This window comes from Camarhynchus parvulus, chromosome 10 (genome assembly GCF_901933205.1).
Source record: "Camarhynchus parvulus chromosome 10, STF_HiC, whole genome shotgun sequence".
In the NCBI taxonomy this organism is placed as follows: Eukaryota; Metazoa; Chordata; class Aves; order Passeriformes; family Thraupidae; genus Camarhynchus; species Camarhynchus parvulus.
The window spans coordinates 1090175-1112817 of NC_044580.1; the positions used below are offsets into that span (position 1 = coordinate 1090175).

General features: G+C 37.8%; 1 protein-coding gene across 3 annotated transcripts in view; it reads right to left on the reverse strand.

Moving 5' to 3' along the window:
• Positions 1-1174: 1174 nt before the first annotated feature.
• Positions 1175-22643, reverse strand: part of VPS13C (vacuolar protein sorting 13 homolog C) — a 76430-nt gene continuing 54961 nt past the window's right edge. For all 3 annotated transcript variants that reach the window (XM_030954989.1, XM_030954988.1, XM_030954987.1), the window contains 20 exons: positions 22389-22515; positions 21219-21454; positions 20745-20895; positions 19548-19688; positions 18010-18091; positions 17850-17919; positions 17305-17416; positions 16870-16983; positions 16300-16436; positions 15934-16015; positions 15608-15721; positions 15285-15360; positions 14566-14729; positions 13699-13744; positions 12555-12678; positions 11779-11893; positions 6031-6122; positions 4957-5080; positions 4610-4696; positions 1175-3267 (listed from right to left, as the gene is read on the reverse strand). In XM_030954989.1, coding sequence (XP_030810849.1) covers positions 3178-3267; positions 4610-4696; positions 4957-5080; positions 6031-6122; positions 11779-11893; positions 12555-12678; positions 13699-13744; positions 14566-14729; positions 15285-15360; positions 15608-15721; positions 15934-16015; positions 16300-16436; positions 16870-16983; positions 17305-17416; positions 17850-17919; positions 18010-18091; positions 19548-19688; positions 20745-20895; positions 21219-21454; positions 22389-22515 — 2284 coding nt within the window. In that variant the 3' untranslated portion in view covers positions 1175-3177. The remainder of the gene's footprint in view (positions 3268-4609; positions 4697-4956; positions 5081-6030; positions 6123-11778; positions 11894-12554; positions 12679-13698; positions 13745-14565; positions 14730-15284; positions 15361-15607; positions 15722-15933; positions 16016-16299; positions 16437-16869; positions 16984-17304; positions 17417-17849; positions 17920-18009; positions 18092-19547; positions 19689-20744; positions 20896-21218; positions 21455-22388; positions 22516-22643) is intronic.

The window sequence follows — 22643 nt, forward strand, 5'->3', positions numbered from 1 at the left end:
CACTGAGGAAGGCTGTACTGCTCCTTACCTGACAACTGAGGGGACAGGGCACAGGGGACAACTGAGCATGCCAGGGCACAGAGGACTTGGCACAAAGGACTGAGCAGGTTTCACAAGGGTTTCAGGAGGCTACAGCTGGAGCAACAGACTGAGAAACAGTCACAAGGACTCAACATTCACCCACACCTTGTGAAAAAAAAAACACTTTTGAAGAGTTGGAGAAACCTACGATGAGTCAGAAAGCAAGGGAGTAACAGAAACAAAGCAAGGACCCAGGCCTGACCTAAATGCTTGGAGTTGTAATTCACACTAATTTTACTGTCTTAATATTCATTTTAAAATTGCCTTTGAGACAGCAAAAAGTTTCTGGGCACTCACTGGCAGGAATAGGTAGGAAGATGTCAACAGCTTGGCAAACTGGTGTGCTCAGTAATACTGAAAAACTCCACAGCTTCACAGAGGCATAAAATCTTTAAGGTATGGAAAAACATTCTGTTGCCAGATACTTAAAAAATAAAGCACAAACTGAACAACAACAACAAAACCAACAAACAAAAAAAACCTCCCCACAACAACACCAAAATCTTTGAAAACACTTTTCACTTGCACCACAGCACCTGGTTGAAATTCATCACTCAAGACTGTCTGAAACATATTGTTACCTCTTACCTCAATAGATCATACAAAAATAATTTAATTCTGCACTTGTTCTTCTGCTGGGCACACATAAGAGATTAGACAAGAGCCTCTCCTTGTCCCTTAACTTCCTCAGCCAGCACTTCAAGAACATGCACCAGCTTAAGGAAAAGAACTGTCAGGGAACAGGAAAAGAAAGTTCCCAAAGTCAGAGAGCAAAGCTCAGGTAGAGTGAACAGCAGCTGCAGAGGATACAGTTATGCCAAAGGCCACTTTAAAAACAAAGCACAGCCATAAGGAGACATGGTAAAGTGGAATGGAACACTAGAGGCAAGCCCAGGACAAGCACTGGAAATCTATTCCTCCCAAATATCCATCTTCATTTAAGCAAGAAATGGAATTCCTCTCTCATCTCCTCTTGGTCCAAGTGGTAAAGAAGGTCATTCATCACTCCAGCTGGAGGTCATCTACCAGCTCAAATTCAGCTAGCAACCCACACTGCAAAGATGTGCAGTTCGAAACAAAACCTACTGCTCCTTCAGACTATTTTAAATAGAATTTTCTTCATTGAACCTAATTGCATACAAAGCGAGCAAATGAAATATCTCCTGTTTACAGTTCAAGCCAGAAAGTTTATCAAAACCACAAGGAAGTATATAAGGGAATCAAGCAGAAGACTGGAGTCAGAAAGGTGTCTTCAGAACTGTTTTAAGCTCCAATTCACCTAAAAGCAGGCACATGGTGCTGTCTGAGCATGCACCAAGTAGACTGAAGTGACACCTATTTTCAAGGGTGCATTAAGAGGCAGTACTCACACACCTGTCCCTAAATGTCAGAACACAAGATGCAGCAACTGCTGAGCTGTAGAAAGCTCTTTTGCAGTGCCTTTGTACTCTGATGGTTTTCTTACTGTGTCAATGACACGAGGCACACTAATGCACATGAGAAGAAACAGAACTTTAAATCATAGCACAAATACTTGCATATAAAAATTTATTGTGTTTTTTTTTAAAATATGAACATGATATACATACAAGCTGGACAGCTATTTTATTTATTGTTGAGCAGAGCTTTCTAGAAAACAGGTGATAGCAAGAATTAAAGCTGTACCACATTTTTTCCCTTGTAGCAAAGTGGATTAATAGCCATGTGCATACAACAACAATCAAATCATGTGTGCAATGCTCTCTACAAGTTCTGTGTTTGGCAGCATACAAATATCTTAAACTTTCTAACTGTGGTGAGCTCATAGGTACAGGTAAAGAGTGCATTTATACAATGCACCAACCCTTAAGTGTAGAGTTTAAAATTCCAGGCCTGGTGCACTGTATGGATCTGTAGAAAAATACTGTCATTTTAGTTCATCAAGTTTGTATCTACAGGTGTTATCTAGCACAAAAGAGAAGTAAGAAATAGAAAATATTGTTTCCAAGAAAAGGAAATTGGGAAGGTCAAATTTTCATGAGTTTTTGCAAGGACACTGATTTTCTGATCTGAGAGCCAAAGGCTGACAGCAACAGCTCCCAGTCCACTGATCACTGAACTCAAATCTGAAATCTGTTTGCTCCTCTAGTCCTGACTCAGTTACCTATGGATGGGCCTCCTGCTAAGAATGGAACTTGTCTCAAGGAAGATCATGGGGTTATTCATGCCAGGCATACAATTGGTATTTAACTGTTGTGTTAAACTGAATGCTGACAGCCTTCAGGAGGAGAAACTGCAACAAAAACATTGCATCAGAGGTGAGTTTCAACTCAGTGAGATGGCATTCTTCCAGTGGAGTAACTGTACACCGAAATATGGAGAGCTCATTTCTTAGATTTGAGGTTTTGACATACAATGCTAAACCCAGTGCGCTGTTCCTCCTGGAGAATTCTTTAGGCTACAGTGACACAACCAAAACCATAAACAGGCACATGACAGGTGAATAATATTTTCCATTTTTAAAGTGCAGATTTTCATTTCCAATGTGACAACATTTCAAAGTAAACATTTCCAGACAACAATAGCCTATTTCTTTCATATATAGAAATTATTACATTGCTTCAATGCAGTATTTTCTAATACTAAAATTCAGAGATGAAATTATATTAGCTAAATTGTGTAGAGTCATTTAAGGAGAATTGTCTACAATAGAGTTCTTAATTTGTTTCAATCACTAACAGAAGTGCTTCATCTGAAAAAACACCACAACCACTACCACTGGTCTGTAAACCATAACCTTAGAGTGCAAATAAGATAACCACATCATTTTAGAATCTCTGACAGTAAAAGGGCAGAAAATAAAATTTCAGAGCAGGAAAACATTTTATCAAAAAATGCAATTTTTAAACTGAAATGCATGTTTTAGAAACCCATTCCTTCCAAATTATGCATAACTTCTAAAACTGAAGTGTTAACGGCTGCTAACTTTGAAAGAAGACCTCAGATATTTTATTTTTACTTTTTGCCCAATGTTTCCATGTTGCTCCTAATCAATTTTAGGGAGAAAACTGCATACCAAGTGTCAAACCCAATAAATCCTGGCTATCAAGACAGCATTTAAGGTTTCCTCCACTGCAAGGATGCTCTCTTTACCAGCTTCTCCTGTTTTCGTGTTGCCAGGGCTTCCTGAATGGCACCACAAACCCTCTGCAAAACAACACAGTGAGAGCAAACAACAATGAAAGCAGGTAGCATTTTTCTTCTATAAGATGCTACTAAAACCTAATTCAACAAAGATGCAAACCCACACACACATAGGCTGGTCTAATTTAGGTACTTAGCTCCTGATTCATATGCACAATATTCAAGTGACAAACAGAAATCCACAAAAAGTAAATGGGCAGTGTTGCAGGTGAGAGCAGAAAAATAAACTTTTAATGTATAGATACCAGCATAAACATTAGCAAAGCAAAATGCAGTTAGGAAATAATCCCAAAAAAGGTAATTAAACACAAGGAAGTCTCCTTCCAGTATGACCTGTGTATTCTGTGCTCCAGCTTTGGCCATGCCACTAAGACACAGAGAAACTAAAAGGATTTCAATTCTTTAATGCCAAGTGTGATTTGGATGACATGCTGGAAGAGAAAGCTGAAGGAACATTTTTCGACAAGACACACTGTAGAACTAAGATAGACTCTTCCAGTATATAAAGTGCCTCAAAATTATAGCAATTTTTTTCCTTCCCAGTCTAACCCATTATTTTAGGAGGCTCAATCAATTTAATAGCAGCAATTTGGCCCTGGTTCTGATTCCATCTGCTGACTTGCCATTTACTGCAGCTACAATTTCAAGCATGCTCCAAGATACTGTGGGCCTAATTGATTTCACATTTGGTATCAGAACTCCTCCTCTCTCATCACCTGGTACAACACCACAGTCACACACACGGCTTCCTAGGTAAATTTTTCTATTCTTGAAGTACCCTGGAATTTCCCCAAATTGATGGATCACCTTAGGTAAGTTAACTACAAGACCCAACCATCCACAGAACAAAGGCTCCCTGGCACTAACAGGAACAAACATTTAGAGATAAATGGTAGGAAAAACATGTGTGGAGACAGAGGAGGGAGAAATCTAAATAAGTCTGTGCATACAAGGTCCACTTGTACTGGCTTAGGTGATCTTGAAATAATGAGGAGGTATGTGGAATCCTACAGACTATAGGGAATTTAATACAACCTAGTACTTCAGATATTGGAATTATTTTCCTTTAATGAGCTTTAACATACAAACCCTAAGACTATGTAGCTTCAACATTAAATTATTTATTGCATAAAATGTCTTGAATGCTTTGGACTATCTGGTCTCATCATACTCTTGGAAAAACACACATTTTTCAACACAAAATTATGGTAAATGGTCTTCAGGCACAGCAGCCTATTCTCTAACAAGTCTCTGGACATTACCATCTTTTTACATGCTGAGTTTCAACAACAGTTAACAATATAATAAGAAAAGAAGATTAAATTAAAAAAAAAAAAGAATATACCCTTGCTGTAGCTTCATCCCAAAGCTGAACAGTCTTTACACATTCATGACCTGTACTGTCCTTTCTTTGGAACATCTTTTGTTCCTCCTGCAGAGGGGAACAAAAATGTGCTTCAGATGACTCACAAAACAAGAGTGCAGAATCTCACACATAAATGGCTTGAATGCCAACTTCAGGTGAGATTTCAACATGGTCTCTGTCCAACCCAGCTGTAATACTTTCAAGAAACTTTCAGTAAATCCTGTCACACAGTCTCTTAGTTAGCAGTTAGAACCATAAATAAGCTAAAAGCATGTATGGACCTTCAGTGAATATTAAATAGAAGAAAATTTACATGCTATTCTTACCCAAACCGTAATTTTTAAAATATTTGCTTCATAGGAGGGATAACGTGTGAATTCTTCAAATAAGTAATCCCACTCTGTTGTTAAATGGCCTAAGATTTCCACTTCTTTCACATATATCACTCTCCTGTTCAAGAAAAAAAAAAGTTCACACTCAATTCCTCTCTGGGACTAGAACTTTGCTAGAAAAAATAAACAAAATGAAAGCATTTGTTTAAGAAGGCATTTTCTGTGCAGATTACAAGCAGCCACTCAGCCACAGTGCACCCATATTTCCTTAATGCATTTTGAGACAATCACTTGGTCTTTAAGAGCCACAGATGATCCAAGACATCACACACCATGAGCAGGCCAAGGACTGGGCTAAGGAGAGAACTGCACCTTTAGCTAAGGCTGCAAACAACTAAATTGCCCAATTATCATTCATGGCCTTGAAATCTTGTCCATCTGCAGCCTGAATTCTGAGCTGGGCTGGTCATTATCAAAAAAACCACACTGGAAAACCTCCATGGTCTTATTATGGATGAGCCTCTCTCATACATTCAGGCAAGGTGCAAACTGGTGACCTGTGGGATGTGGAGATCATAATCCTTTTCATTATCTAAGCATATTTAGAAAGCTTTGAGTCCTCAAACTCAGGACTGCCAACTTGTCAGATGAGTTAAATAATAATTTGCATACTGGTACAAAGACCTAAGACTTCATTTAGAATATTCTTTAATTAACAATATGATAAACATGTATTATCAAACTGTTAGTTTGACTGCAAACACTTATAACAAGCTAATTTGAAAAATCAAAAATGAAGAGGGAAAAAAAGACTATTACCCCCCACTATGATGAAAGGATCACTGATCTCAGAGTAAACCATCTTCCCAAATTAGTATCCAACTCTGACATCACAACTACATCACATTTTCCATTAAGGAACAAAATAAAATAGTAAAAAAACAAAAGAAGAAAATAGAGAAGGAAAATAGATAGGCAGAGAAGAGCAATCAATTTAGACTTAGCCAGATGTCTAATCCCCAAGCTGAAATCATGTCAAGCCCTTAGAAAGCATTCAAAATTCAATACCTGTTGGTAACAAGAAGATTTGCTCTTCTGCCTCTTGGAATTGCACAGTGGTATCGATAAACCTCTTTTTCCAACTTCCTGATGTGCAACTTCTGAAACAGAAACAGAAAATAATTCTGGGGCTGAACAGAAACAAACAAAAAACCCAAACCAAAACAAAAAAAAAATAAAAAAAAACCAAAACACAAAACACTAAACACCAAAAACCCCAAATTGGTGTCTTGAATTGAAAAGCCTTCTGAAAAGTTACCTCATGGTTAGTTCTTTAAAGAGAGGTTCTCACAGTGCTCTCAGTCCTGAAGCTGAGTCACTGAGAAGTCTGATCCATTCCACTCAAAGGTAGAACACTGACACTGCTGTATCAGACTATTTCTTCAGCTTTGATTTCCTTTCTGTGCTAGTAATGTTTAATAATGTTCATTCTGCTACAGCCCATGCTGCAGGCTTCATTCAAGAGTGAAACCCTGCAAAGGTCATGCATTTTTATAAGGCACATGACTCAGACCCTCAGAAACAAACTCCCAAGATACAAATGCTCAACGCACCTCAAAAACAGGTTTCTGAACTGAGCAGATATGACCATTGAATACCCAAAATACAAAGGTGTGTGAAAGTGCAGATTAAATCACTCATCACGTTTTAAATAGACACCAAGTGACAACCTGCAAACACAGAAGAAGTTTTGAGATAAAGTACGGAAGTGCTCTTTGGATTTTTTTTTGGTAATTACTCATTGAGGTTTTTTTTCAGATTTCCCATTCTGTACATACTCTTTGACTAAAGTAAAATGTTTCCTAGAGCATGTCACCAGGATTACAATATTCCATCAACAACACAGACAGCACAGAACACAGGCTCACAGTCACCCCCACACCAAGCTCTCAATAACACTGGATTAAAGACAGCAAGACTCACAGAGTGATACCTGAACATGTTTGTGGGAAAGGAATACACATCAAAACATCATGCAGAAAAAGATAAAACTATGAAATTAATAACATGCTACCAGTGGGAACCTAGCCTCAAAGTGGGTATGAGAATAAATCTGTATCAACTACTGGTTTTCCTAACATGCAATAAGTATTTTTCCTAAAAACACTTATAAATAGTGTTTAATTAGAAAAAAATGGCAAGACAATTACATAAGTATAAAGTCAATATATATTGACTTTAGTCAATACCCTTCAAGGTATTGACTAAATTCAATAGTACCCTCCAGGTCAATACAGGCACCTTATTTATGATATAACCTGTTTTAAGGGAAAATGGGCAGCTCCTGTGTAGAAACATGGGGAAACATAAGGAAGAATGCCTGGATGCAGAATGCAAATACTTCAGATCAACTTTTAGCAAATGGGTGCCCCAAAATTGGTTTGATGTTCTTCAGAGCAAAGTAGGATGACTTTCAGTTCATTTTACAGCTGTTACTGTGGAATTCAGCCTCTACAACAGCAAATTCCTCAAGGTCTCATTCCTCAAGTTTCTGACAAACTAGTAACAATAACCTAAAGAGGGAAGACTAAGAATGCAGTAGGTTTTTAGTTACTTCTTGTAAATGGCCATTTCTTTTTTATTTCCTTAGATGGACCCAAAAACCAATGAGATGACAATAGAGGCTGCACTTGACTCCACATTTGTCTGTCTGTGATTAACAGGTTTCATTCTATGCAGTTTCAGTAACCAAAATTGAAAGATCAGCTTACATAAGAATCAATTAAAAGAACGTTTGAATTTTTCTTATTTGCATTTTATTTTCATATATTCAAAAGTTCAACAAATATCTTAAAGCATCATCATACATCACAACTGACTCCAAAAATTCCTTTAATCTCAAAAGTGGATGAATATTCAAGAGCTGAAATCAACAGCATAGTGTTTTCCTAGACTTGATCACTAGTGATGTTGTGTTTTGAAACACATTTTAATCCAGCATTTTTCAGTAAGCAAAACCATATGGTCAACCAACATCTTCTATAAAAAATATCCCTTTCTGACCATCTTAAAAAGTTCTGAAACTGTACAACATACATGAAAGGAAAAAAGATGCCAGAAAAACTGCTTATCTCAAAGCCTCTTCAAAACATTAGAAGAAACATGGCAGCATATGACTAAAATGAAAATATGAACTCACATTTTATACCTGAACCTTAGCTGTTTCAAAAAGAAGTAAAAAATTGAAGAAATAGAAAACCCACCACCATGTGAGGACTGTAATTCAAAGGCTGCAATCCATATTCTGAATCCTTTTGTTGAATACGAAGAAATTAGACATGCCACATATTTAAACAGATTTATTCATAAGCATATTTCTCTATTCAAACTCAAAGCTTTGGAGAGAAAGCCTGTTTCTCATAACTTCAGAAACAATCCCAATAGTATTTTTAGATTTTACATGCAATATGTTACCAAAGCAAGAGCTCCCACTGAGGCCTGTGCCTAAAAGATGCAGTATTTGTGAGCTAGTCTCAATACACCTGATAGACGCCAGCACAATGGCGGTGGTGTTATGTAAAAGGGAGGTTGCACTTGATGTAAATTACTCCATGATCTGCACACTCTTAAAATTTAGACATCTTAATCAAAAGCTGTTATTTTTATGAGCATACTACAGCACTTTGAAGAAGTTAACTCATTCTTATTTTACATGGAAATGAAAGAACCAATGCAGATTTACACAGCAGAACAGTGAGTCAAGCAGAAATAGAATCTGCAGTTTCCAGCATAGTCTATGCTCTGCCACACAACACTGTCTCACCACCCTGCCTCAATTATTCATGAGGTGTTCTGCATTCTTTATAAAGCTCCATGCTTTAACTGGGATGTGAAACAAAGTAATGCCACAGGCATTGAATAATGCATGAGTGACATCATGGCAGCCCTGAGGAGCTGGGCCAGCACAGCCCTGCCAGCACAGGCACAGCCCCACCGCACCAAAGGCTCCCAGCACCTGCTCCTGCAAAACTCAGCTCCAACACTGCTCAGACCATGATTGGAACTCTTGAGAAGTGATTCCTTGGAAAACAATTCTGCTAGAGCTGCCCTATTTGCCCTTGTGTTCTGCTGTGCATTTCGGAGTAACAAAGCCGTGGTGTGCTGCCCGTGAGCCGAGGCACAGAATGCTCACATCACATCTCACTCCCAGCTTTGGGACTCACTGAGCACATCCCTACACAGCCCACAGACATCACAGCCAGCACTTCTGGGACCAGGAACTGCAGAAACAACTTTACACAACTCAACTCATCTACTTCACCCTCAGTTTGCACCAAAACCCTCACTTTCCTGTGGAATAAGCACCTTTTCTTTTAAAACCGACATTTTGCTCCTCTAAGACAAGCTCTAATACCTACATTTCACACAAAAGTAATTAAGTAAAACATATTTCCATCCAATCACTGGATGGTACTGAGGCATCTGATCCTTAAGGTAACCTTACAAGCTTTCCACCCTGTAAGTTTATATTTATTTTAAAGGGACATATGCATTGAATGTAGTTAAAGTAGATGAGAAGGTGTGAGTCCTGGCTGAACTACTTCTAATATAGGATCAAAACTGGATCCAAAAATAAGCAGCACTTGTAGCTATTGTGATTAAATTTGTAAATGCACATAGGACTGACTTTCTGACTCATTTTTTTCATTAAATATCCGATTTCATGTAAAGACACTGTCCTGTCTTGCTTTACATTGCTTGCTAACTTACATTAGAAAACAAAGCCTTCCCAACACTGACCTCTAGTACGAAAACCAAGAACAGTTAATTAAACCTCTCCTGTATTCCATTAAGTGACTTGTTGAAAGAAACCAACAGTACTTAGTGAACTGTACAGAAGATCTATTCCTGGTTTGTATCCCGTTCCAATCTACACCTCTTAAGAAAAATACAAATACCAGATGTGGAGGAACTGCATAATATCAAATTTTCTGTGTTGGCTGTGCCACTTTTTCCTTTTTGCCAGATATAAAAAACATAGGGAGAAAAAAAAAACCAAACCAAAACATTCAAGAAGAAAAAATTGGGCTGCTTAGGATATCACAACTTAATTTCATTTAATCCTCTGAAAAATTCACTAAATGTTCTTTTGAATAATTTTAAATTGACCATTACATTCTAAAAGGCATTACCAGCAAAAAATGCTTCTGTTGAACATATTTCCCATATAATAGGCAAAAAATTTGCTCTGACAACAGCTGAAGCTTAGCTTGCTAATTTCTAAGATGTATTAGTAATGAAGTTTATGGCATTGCTTAGTATAGAAATACATATATACTTATTTATATATGCGTGTGTGTGTAAATTCCTGTTAACAGCTGACAGTTTATACTTATTTCTTATGTTGAAGAGCAAAGCCCCTGAAGATTCTGTGAATAAAAGTCAGAGTCAACTAAGCTAGCTGTATGTTTAACTGAGCAAATTCATAAAGAACCAGCAGTAGTAACTTGATGGCAGAGTGGGTCAGCAGATGTGTAGCTGTCAGGGCTATAGCACAGCACAGAAACCACAAGTACAGGTTTTCTCAGCATTTCTATGAAAACTTGAAATTACAACCATTTTCCCAGAAGTTACTTTCATTCTCTATCACTATTTTAAATTTTACTCAAGATCTGCTCTGCCCCTCTGTCTACAGCTCCACCTCTGGAGAGCACCAATAAATAAATAAATAAATTCAGGATCTAACCTACCGTGATCCTTTTTTCCAAGTGCCTTTTGTTGTTGCCATTCAAAAGGAGCTAAGCATCCTCAGAAAAATAAATATACAGGAAGCAAACCCTCCCTGTCTCTCCCATCTAATCTTACTGAAGATGGTTATTCAAGTTTGTTTGCTGAGCCTGGACAACATCAAACACCGTTTTATTCAACTGCTACACAGAAAAGACTGAGAAGGGGAGAGGACATGGTAAATGCAATCATGCCCTTGATCTAAATACTTAAGGCAGATGAAAAACTGTGAGAGAAACAGACAAGAAATATGGAAAATGTTTACTCCATTATTCCAGTTCTTGCTGCATGCCAGGAGAGAAGGAGAAAGAAAAGAAATGTTAGACATAGAACAGGGAATAAGGATTAAAAGACCATGTACAAGCAACTAGCAAATATCCAAGTTAATGTAGACAGTTATTTTACTCCAACTTTTTAGCAACAGAATAAGCATTTAAAGCTAAGTATTAAGAACACAAAGTCTAAAACACAAATTATCCAGATTCTGACTATCAAGAACTTGAAAACTCATGTTGTTCATCTTCCATATGTTAGGCACATCCACATGAGAAAGCAGACTAAATGTCCACACAGTGCCTGTAGCTATGACAGATTGCTATTATGAACAACATAAGGAAAAACCAAACAGCAGTATTATGAAAATTCATGCAGTTTTTTTAATCGCTGATACAACCAAACAATTCAAGGTCTGTTGCTTAGTCTGTAAACCAACCTTAGCTTTGTTATAAAGACAAAAATCTGGATCTATCAAAATGGGGGGTTTTCACAGATTTAAATCTTAATCCTTATAATCTTTAATTGTACTACCTCCTTCCAGAGTATGAGAAATGAACATAAAATGGAGAAGACCACAGAACAGCAATGCTGCAGTTTCCATTTTGCATTCAGCTTACTCCAAGCACTGGGCCTTCCTGCTATCCAGGCTTGCTTTATGAAATAGTCTGGGACAAATTTTTAAACTTAATGACTGCTACAGATTGATTGCACCTAATCCTTTATGGAACCCTGTGTTTACAAGGCAAAACATACCTCAAATAAATCATAGCCCTCAGCTTCCACCCTGTTGTAGGGCCGGATGATGCCATCCTCACGGATGAGGCGTGGGGGACGGAGATTTGACACTTCTTCAGTTGATTCTGCCACCCTGCCACAGACAGTGCAACATGATTCTGGTAAGCTTAATACAAGCCTGAGTTTCACCAGTACATCTTTAGAAGTCAGCCTTTCACTTGCCACACATCCCACTTACACATCCTGGGTACTTTGCAGATGTAAAGACACACTGCTAATAATAAATCAAAAGTAGCACTAGTCAATTAAACAGCTACAGAATAAGCTAGAGAAGTTGATTCCCTAATGCAGATAACTTACAAAGGGTTCTCAAGTTTATTAACACAGTATCCAAAGGTACCATTAAAACACAAGAAGGCCCTGATGGGCACTGCTAACCAAATTTCAGACTAGGAAATTTTACTCTGAAAATTTCAGTGGGCTGTTTTTCACAGTAAATTTAACAGACATTTCTCCTCAGTGGAAGGAGCAAAATGAAAAAATGGATTAGTTACTGTCTACCTGAACTAGCACAGTGATTAGTTACTGCCTACCTGAACTACCACAGAGCAGCACGTTCTCCAAAGCAGCAATTTCCTCATCATCATAAAATAGATTTGTTACAGGCTACTGGACATTCCTCAACCTCACATACCATCCTGATTTTTGTATTTAGCAAATAGTTGTGTGGCACTACTGGTGCACTTTACCACCTGGTATCCAACATAGGAGGAGAACTTCCTCTTGCACTGTACCTTTGAATTCCCTGGAAGGTGCTGCTTGCCATATCTACAATGCCTCCCGTCGGCCGGGCTACCACTCCTACAAGCCCCTTCCCAATGCCTTTAAAGAATCCAGCTGCACCTTCTTTTTTAGCCCCTTGAAAAGAATAAAAACAGAAAAATAAATGTTTTCATGACCTGCTTAATTACAGAATTAAAGCATTATTGCTACAGAGGAGCTGTTTTGTACTGGAAACAGCCCACAGCCAGTGACTGCACAGAGTCCTACTGTACAAAGACCTGTCTGTGGAAAGTCACCCACTGCCTCCTGGTCTGCTCAGACACATCATTGGTCACTGAACACCTCACCAGCCTCTGAAGGGCCCAACACTGAGATGCTACCAAGATTGTCCTTCTCACACTTTCAGTCTGGACAATAGGCCAACAAACTAGTTTTTTATAGGCCGACAGTAATAACAAAATGTTCTGAAGACACTAAGATGCACAAGTATGATAGAAGTTAACTATTTCTATCTCAAAATTACATAGTTCTGGTGATATATAGCTATGGGAGAACCAAAGGAGTGTTCAGAAAGCAGGTGTGGTCACCCACCCAAGAGACAAGGACTACATATCTAAGTACCACACAAAAGCTGTAAAATACCACACAGTTACAGCTGACTCCCAACATTTAAATCACTGCCACATGAAGATTAATAAGAGGCATTTTATCCTGGATGTTTTTGATCATCTATCATTTTCATGAAGTAACAGGAAGAAATACTGACTTCAGGCATAAAACCAAATTTGTTTTTTGAGATTTCTCTGACCTTTGGAGCCCCAAAAAACTTTTTCAGCTGGTGATTTTTACTTTATTATTTTTACTATCTTTATTCTGGCTTCAGACAATGAATTGGGTACTACAGCAGGCCTAACAAAATACACCACAGAGACAAGCCATTCTTAACCATATAAATGTTTAAAAGGTGGTAAAGCCAACAACAGATATAAAAACATTTGAGGAAATCATTGTGTAAATTCACATTAGAATAAGAAATATAAACATTTTGCTATGCCTTAGCATCACCATACTTGGTTGCTATTTTTTAACATTACAAAATAAATTGTCAAGTATTGAGAAACCACTTAAGCAGTGGAATGCAGCCTTTGTGCTTACCTTCTACTGGTTTAGTGATGATGCCTGTCACACCTCCAACAACACCCTAAAACAAAGATAATGAAGTTCCCAATGAGAAACTGGAATGCTGTCAGTCCAACTGGGCAATCTGTTGTCTCAAATCTTTATTTTAATAGTTTATAATGTAAAGTTCAGTATCAGAAACACTGTTTGGCTAGGGGCTTTGGCTTTGTTTTTTCTCTTAATATTTTTAAGAAAACTATAACTGAGGCAAAGACTTGAAAGACAGAATTGACTGCAAGGTCAAGTAAGGGCCTGGTGTACCACATGTCACAGCTGAGACGGCCATGATGCACAGAGTATCACCATACAACTTCAGAAAGCTTCAACCCAAACAGAGTAACACCATACCACTTCAGAAGGCTGCAGCATCTGCTCCTCTTGTTCTTCAGCCCAACCTTTTACACCCCTGATGTTGATGCACTGCACCTGTGTGCCCTCTGTTCCCTTTGGGGGTTGCTCAGGGCCCCTGGGCACTCCATGGCTCATTGCTGTCAGTGCTGCTCACAGCTGTGCCCATTCCCAATTACCACAACCTGGGTACCTACAAGGGCCCAGTTACCTCAATTACCTAACACATTTCTTGAATATGAGTAACTATTTATTTCTTTATACAATTCACAGCAGAACTTGGTGTGATTTCCCGTTCAAATCCTAACTCCAATTCCTCAGGTGACCAGAAACATGACCTCAAACACTACAGCTGATGCACTACACTGAGTGGCTTCTATAAACCCACTGCCTGTCTCTTCTGTTTAGTTAATGAACCAACAAAAAAGATCTCAAACTTCCTGCAGGTAATTTTCAAGCAAGCTGGCAGATGAAACACTCATCCCCAAACCATACCCTTAACAGGCCTTTTCCTCCTTTGGCCAGGCTCTCCCCAAAGTCCTTTGGCTGCCGACCCATCTCCTCTCTCCTTTTCTGCTGAAATTCTTCATCCAGAGTGATGGCAGCCAAGCCCTTGCCAACAGTACCAGTGATCCTGGACACCATCCCTGCTGCCCCACCTGAGGAAACAAGGCACAAAGCAGAAGTTACTGTTCTTTCACAGCTTAACAGCAGACAACACACAGCCAGCAAGTCCATAGCAATTTCCCTTCATATTCAGTTTAGACATGATGAATTCACACAGAGCCATGTTATCCATGAGAAGATGCCAGAATCTGGTCTGATATCCATACATACAGCAACAGGGAACATTTATAGCACTTTACTACATGTTACATAGCATAATGGATGAAACAATGTTTTCTCTAATTACTGTCAAGACACAGCTAAATAAAAATCTAAAGTAATTGTAACAGAACACTTCTCAGGGTTCTCCAGACATTTTAGAACCATTAAAATTATGCTTCTCATTCATTCAGAGCATGTTACTAATTTAGTTATAAATGCAATGTTTCTCACATTGGTTGCTCAGTCTACAAACAGATATTCAGATGGTCTCAGGTAAATAATGTGGGAATGATCTGTACCACAAACACTGGCAACAGTATGACAACCTTAAATACTCACTAGAAAAATAATGTAGGAATTCACCAAAGGAGAACACTGATACATACCCACTGTGTGCCCAAGAAGACTTCTAACACCAATTACAAAGCCTTCAGCAAATTCTTCAGGTCCTTGAACAGCACCCTAAAAATGAAACTTATTAGGAATAGCAGAAAACCACACAGTGATGCATCTGTTTCAAGAAAAACTAGCAATTCCTTTACATTGATGCAAGGCCATCTGAATAGGTTATTTCTTTGAAATTCACATTAAAAAATTACTGCTGCCTGCCTGTTCAGAGTGTGGAGCACAGTGACAATAAACTATAACCCTACCAGCACATTCAAACAGCCTTTTATAAAGACACAGTTGAAGAATCAGGAACTCATACCTGGAATGGCTCATAGAAGAAAGCTTCAACTCCCTCAGACAGCCCTCTGATCAAACCAAAGGGATTTCCAAGAACATCTAATCCAAGTACAAGAACATACATCTGTTTCAGGAACTAAATGATGAGAGGGAAGAAAAAAGGCAAACAACAAAAGCAGTGTTATGAGCTGTTGTCACACACATCAGAACCTCAGCCTGGTTCATTTTTTAATTTACTACCCAAGCAAGGTATTAGAGTGCCCAAATAAGTATTTGGTGAAAAAAATAAAATCTTCTTTAAGAAACATACTCAAAATTGTACACAAAGACTTGACTAAACAAGCTTACTTGTTCACTGTAATGCCTCATAACTCTCATCCTCAGTTGATCTCTCTTGTAGAACTGGTATTTAATTTCAAAGAAAGCAAGTCTGAAAGACAAGTAATCATACATTAGTTAAAAATACCCTTCCTCATTCAAACGCTTTTCTGCTTTCCTTCAGAGAATCCTGAAGACTATTGCCTGAAAAGGATCCCAAACCCCATCTCCTCTCCATTCCTCCCTTTCCCCTGAGGCTGTATAAATTTACACTACAGTCAGTCAGCAAGGTTAACCATGGGTCCAATTATTAAGTGTACAGCAGTCAAAGTATTAAAAAAAACCAAAAAAAACCAAAAAAAAACCCACCAACCCCAACCAATTGAATTCACTTACTTGAAAATAACATCATCCACATCTGTTAGAGTAGCTCCAATACTTTTCAACAGCAAATTCAGAGAATGGATGGCTATCATCTCTTCCCCCTTATCTGATGCTTCTCCACCAGAAGCCAGAGACAAACTCAAATGCAACTGTCAAGGCAGAATTAGTAAAACAAGACAAATCAAGACCAAAGAAAAGCCAAACCAGAGCAGGTCATGTGGTGCACATGTAAACAAATCAGTGATGAAAACTGAGGAAAGCTCTCATTTAATGTACTGATGACTTATCTTCCCTTGCTCCAAAAAACTATCTGCTTTAAGAGAGACATGAAGATAATCCCATTAAAGTGTATTTTAATACAATTTATGATACATTATCCAGTATTTTATCTGGCTTTCAGCATTATTATACCCATTGATTCTCCCCTCTTAGTTATGGTTAAAGGTCTGTTTGTACTCATGGGCAACAGGGAAAGTTTTCCAACAAAGTATTAAATTCTAGAGAATATAAAATCCCCACTAGGGATTTACTGTAATGAATTAATTGGATGATTTATTAACCAATAATCTCTCTATTGCATACCTTAATTGGAGAAATATGGAAATGTTCAAAGAAGCTGAGCATTGACACATCTGTTAGGGAAGACTCCATCAGCTCAGTGTTAAGTGCATCCACATCTTGCTGAATTAATTTAGACTGGTTTCAATATTAAAAAGAAAAAAAGGAAGTTAATCTCATCCATATATGTAATACAATTAATCATATTATATCTAAATGTGTTTATATATATATATAAATAAACAGTAGAAAAAATAATCATAGTTAAATACAGTTAACTAACTATTCAAATATGAGTGTACTAATGAATCCATGGATAGGAAAAAAGCCCCAAACAACCCATAATGGAGACAAAATTTCTGGGTGATTTTTCCACTTTTTATTATATTGATTTTCACCTAAATTCCTCAATCACTTATGGTCTCATTCCAGTAAAAGTCAGTTTCTCTCAAACATTACCCTTTGTCTTTCAGCTTCTGGGTCTGTAGATGGAGTAAAAAGTTCACTAAGTGCTCCTAAAAATCCTTGATCAATTTTCAGTGCCATTTCCTGGATAAGAACCATGAAGTACCTAAAATGGGAAAGAAAGTGTATACCTGTATAAATTTAACTTAAATATTACATGCTCAGCCTATACAAGTCAAGTCTTGCTGTGCAATGTCACATACTAAGATTTACAATCCACAATATCAACTCTCAATTTATAGTTAGAAGTGCTTACTGGCCAGCACTGCACAGCAAACTGACACACAACTCTGATACTGCAGTACAAGAAGGAAATAATTCTGATTACTAAAGAATTTGCATAACAGTCCCTTCACGTGGTCAGTCCTTATTTTCTAAAATGAAGTTCCTTTTTGAATGATGTTTTCTTATTGGAGATATTTAAAAACTCAATCTGAAGTCAAGAGTGGTTTAGATAGGAGAACAAACTTAAGAACAAAGTTCCCCTCTAAAATATATTACACCTCTAAAAGTAAATTACAATTCACTGTTACACTCACTTGAATTGCAGGACTTGGCTGTATTCATTGAATCTAGTGATGATGCTGATGTCAATGAAGGGTTTTGGTTCTAAAGAGAAAAACAACGCTTAAAAATAAATGGCCAAGCTCCTACTTTCAAGGCTGAATAAATCTGCTATTACTATAGGCTTTCTCTTACCTGAATCCAAAGCAATGGACTTGGGAGGGGCTACAGGGTGAAATACAACAGGAAACATTGATCCTGGTAATTGATTATCAACCTAAAAAATTAACGCATAATTACAGGAATATTTTAGTGACATGATAATCAAACAGTTCTCATTTCAGAAGGTTTGAATAACTTGTTTATAAATTGTGTTCAAGAGGAATACCCTACTTATTAGGGTGGAAGGAGGAAAGAGCAAAAGGATTACTCTGATACCATTGTGGAATGTTACTAATTCAGTTATAAAGGTTCAGATGGTTCCAAGTGCTGCACAAGGGATGCTTAGAGAGGTTCAAACCCACAAAGACTCCCTTACAAGGTCTGCAGCTGATGGCAAACATTAACTGTATAGTGAAAACCACCTTCAGGCAAAAGTAAAAACAAAATGAAAGATAAAAGGAAAGAGCAAACTTCCCCATCAGCTGGTCAGGAAAAACACCAGGGTCCTCAGTGAAGGGCAGCAAATGGAGATGAAGATGGCAATGATGATGACTCAACATCATCTCCCTCTAGCACTGAACACTTCTTGCCAGTACCTGCTAAAGTGCTCTACTGGTAAATTTAGCAACACTACTAGTCCTCACTGGACTATCCTGATCTGCTGCAAGTGTTGCACACTAATTCTGTGTTAATATTACATGTAGATACATTACTGCATACTATTTAGCATATTTAAATACCTGTTTTCTACTTCCCATTAGACAGGCAGTTTTTGTACTAAGGTCTCTAAACACCTAGATATACTCTGTAGAATAACGTTACACTTCTGTGTAAAAACTACAGTAAAATTTTGAAAAAGGTTGAGGTTTTAAAACACCAAAATACAGCCCTTTAGTAATAAACTCGCCATCATAGCACCCTGCTGTACATTAGCACACAGTTTCGTGGAATTCTTTCCACACTACTTCAAAAGCCTGGGATGACAATTCTGCAATACTTTTCCATCACAGCACCCCTGCTACTGATGTAGGGAGAAAAGCACCACATCCATAAGATTTGGAGATACTTCTTTGTGGAATTCACATTGTCTGAAAAAATTCCTTCACCCAGGGTTTTGCTCCTGAGATGCTGAAAGGCAATGAGAGAGGCCTCAGAGAAAACGAAAACAATTCTTATCTCATGGGCTTCTCCTGCGTTTTGCTCATGTGAAATGTGTTTGGAGATTGTTTCATTGGATTCTGCTGTGAGTTGTTTTGACTCATTGGCCAATTGGGGCCAAGCTATGTCGGAACTCTGGAAAGAGTCAGGAGTTTTCATTAGTATCTTTATAGCATTTAGTAAGTATCCTTTCAGTATTCTTTAGTATAGTATAGTATTCTTTAATATAATATAGTATAATGAAGTAATAAATTAGCCTTCTGAGAACATCGAGTCAGATGCATCATTCCTGCCTTTGTTGGGGCATCCCTGATTTTTTAATACTTCTTCACAAAAATGAATGAAAGCACAGCCTTAATATGTCTGTCTAGTTTCAAAACCAGAGGAAGGTTTAAATATTAAACTGCAGGTACCTGCAGCCAGTAGAGCTGAGCCCGTAGGCTCCTTTGGTGAGGTGACTGCTTGAATTCAACCTGAATTCCTGACAGGAAGTTACGGCGGATGCTGCATCTGACGGGGAGACGCATTTCCATTGGAGACTTGCTAAAATTCACCTGCAAATATAAGGAAGCAGAGCTAAGATACAGTTTAATTTGGGAAACAATAAAATGGTACATAACTAGCTGACAGACTAGCAAATAAACCCTGTGGTTTTCCTCATTATCAGATCACAGGCTACTGAGCTTCTCCATCTAATTAACTGCATGGAAAGCAGTGAAAACCACCATTTATTCTGACAAGGACATTACACGGCAGCTTTAGTTGTCCTAAGCAGGAACCTCTGTGTCACCTAAGTAGCTATTTCTTCATGAGTTATATATTACACTGGCATAATTAAAGATATTTATATGCAGCTGATTTACTTTCCCAACTGACATTTTCCTCCTGATCCTGCAACTTTTAAGTTATGAGAAGCAGAAGCATAAAGCTCTCCTTTATTGAGAGTGAAATGCAATGACCTACAGATAAAAGATTTGATACCATGTATTATAAATGCACTACTGCAATGGTCAAAATTCAAGTTTTCAACAGCTGAGGGCATATACATGTTTTTCAAATGAAAGGATGATATAGAAAATAAGCCTGACTATGGTACTTTAAAATGGTTGTATTGGACTTAGCCATTTGAATACACTCTTTATGCATGGAATACAGGGATGTATAATTAATGTCTGAACAAGCTCAGGTAAGTGGATTCATTTCCAGACTCCTTGAACACTGCAGACTCCTTTACCATATCAAGTAATGGGAACTGCACCTTATTAAGAAGCTAAAACCAAAATTTCTGCAAAGAATTTAGGGTATATACTGCAAATATAGGTTCACAACTAACATGCAGACACTGAGCAATCTTTTCTACCACACAAAAGAAAAATCCTTTGAAATTCTTACTTCATAACACAAGCCTGGATAATACCTCAGTACTGCCTCAGTATCACCACAAGACAAAAACATTCTACTGTGTAAAATGTGTAACTATTTAAATAAAAATCTTGCCTCTTGTTTCTGTTTTTCTTCACACAGCATCTATCCCAACTTAGCAAACAGAAATCTGTTTTAACTGTTGCACTTGTTCTGCAAGCATTTAAACACTAAAACTCAATACCTACCTCAGTATTGCTGTCCAGTTTATGCCAACCAGGACCTTGGAAAGCACTCTTGGAGAGATACTTTTGATATGCTTGTTCCAATAGGTTTATTTGTTTTTGATTAAATGGTTTCCATTTTTGCCTTGGTTTCCGTTCCCAAACAACATCAGAACTGCAAGACAAATAACAAAGTTACCAATTTTAGAGTACTTATACTTTTCTTATGCATGCAAACCTTGTAAAACATAATTTTCTAATTTCTCAGGCTCAAAAACCACTATTATGTCTTTTTTTAATGTAAGCCAAAAAAAGGGGGCAGTTAAGTCCTGTTGGTTCTAATTCCACAATAGGAGTAAATGCAAAACTTCATTTTAATTAAAAATGCTTCACTTAATTTAACTTGAAACATACCCCCTTCAACTCTATTGCTAAAATTGTAATACACTGCCAAATTTTGATTATTCAAAAGAACATTTACACATCCACGGGCGGTACCTAGTGATTCCTATGTAAGAGATTTCCTTTTTATTTTCATTGTTAACTAGAGAAAGTCCAAGACTATGGATTGACAAGTTTATTTCTTGGTCGGGTTGCTCCAGCTCCTCTGCTTGTCGTGCTTTGGAAACCAGTGCCACATCATCTGTGAAAAGCAGCACTCGCTGCCGTCCATCCAGGAAAGACACCCAGTGAATTTGAGTGTTTGCATTGTACGGGAACTGGCCACAGTCATCCTGTATCAGGGGAAAAAAAACCATATTACATGAGTGAATCCCTGATGTTGCTCTATGTTTATAAACAAGTTTACAGAGAAACATAAGCCAGAACTCAGTATTTTTCCTGTTTGTTCAGTTTACTGCATTGTCCTGACTTCGTTGCACCTTGTACCCTAAAACTGGAAAGAAGCTGAGGTTGGGATATTTTTTTCCCACTTCTGTAAACTAAACATTCCAGCAATATCTGAGGTTTAGAATAATATTGGAAATCATTAGGGAACAAAAGCCTTCAGAGCAAAGCAAAAGGCTTCAAATCTTAGTACTGGCAGAAGGAGGCAATAAATCATATACCATGAAACAGTAAAACCAGACAATTACTAAGACTTCTGCTTTTCAAAAGCAGTTACCCCTTATTTTTAATTTGTAAGGGGAAATTGAGATAATTAAAGCCCTTTTCTCAAAAGCCCCAAAGAATCATGAATATAACCATAATTTTATGGTTAGGAAATTGGTTTTAAACTAAAACCATTTTTAAAAGTGAAAAATTTGACCCAAGGAAGTGCTTATACAGTAAAGCACACTGTAACTGGTTCTGAGTTCAGGTGTGTGAAATTAAACCCATTTCCCGTACAACTGAAACTCAAATTTGCTTTCCTATCCCTTCTTTTAGCTAGCAATATTCTTCAGTTTTGTTAACTCTGTGTTACTCAACAGAAAAACCACGCCACCTCTGAAGAATTCATTGTAGTGTAAGGTGCAAGTGGGCAGCTAATTAAAGACAGACACGCTGGACTACCAAAACATCTAAAATCTTGCTTCTTGACAGTAGCTATAAGTCTCCTACAGGATGACATAGAGGCAAAGTTACTGATCAAGCTTTCTCCCAGATAGTTTTAATTTTGAAATAGTCCTAAATTGGTTCATCATTTCCTTCTCCCCTCAGAAAATTTACCTTAAGTAGGTCATGTTCACCAAAACATTGAGAGTAGCCCCAAGTCAATTTTCTTGGTTTGGTTGGATCTGTCCACGCAAAGAGGCATACTTGCCTTGGTTTCAACTCCATTTCCTCCTGTAATCCACTGCAGGTTAAAAGAAAAGGAGAAAATAACAGCATTCACTGGTTAAAAGCACTGATGGAAGTGGTGCAAGCAAACCCCAGTACTAACAACTCCACCCCTCCAGCTGCAGGTTCATCAGCTCTTGGTGA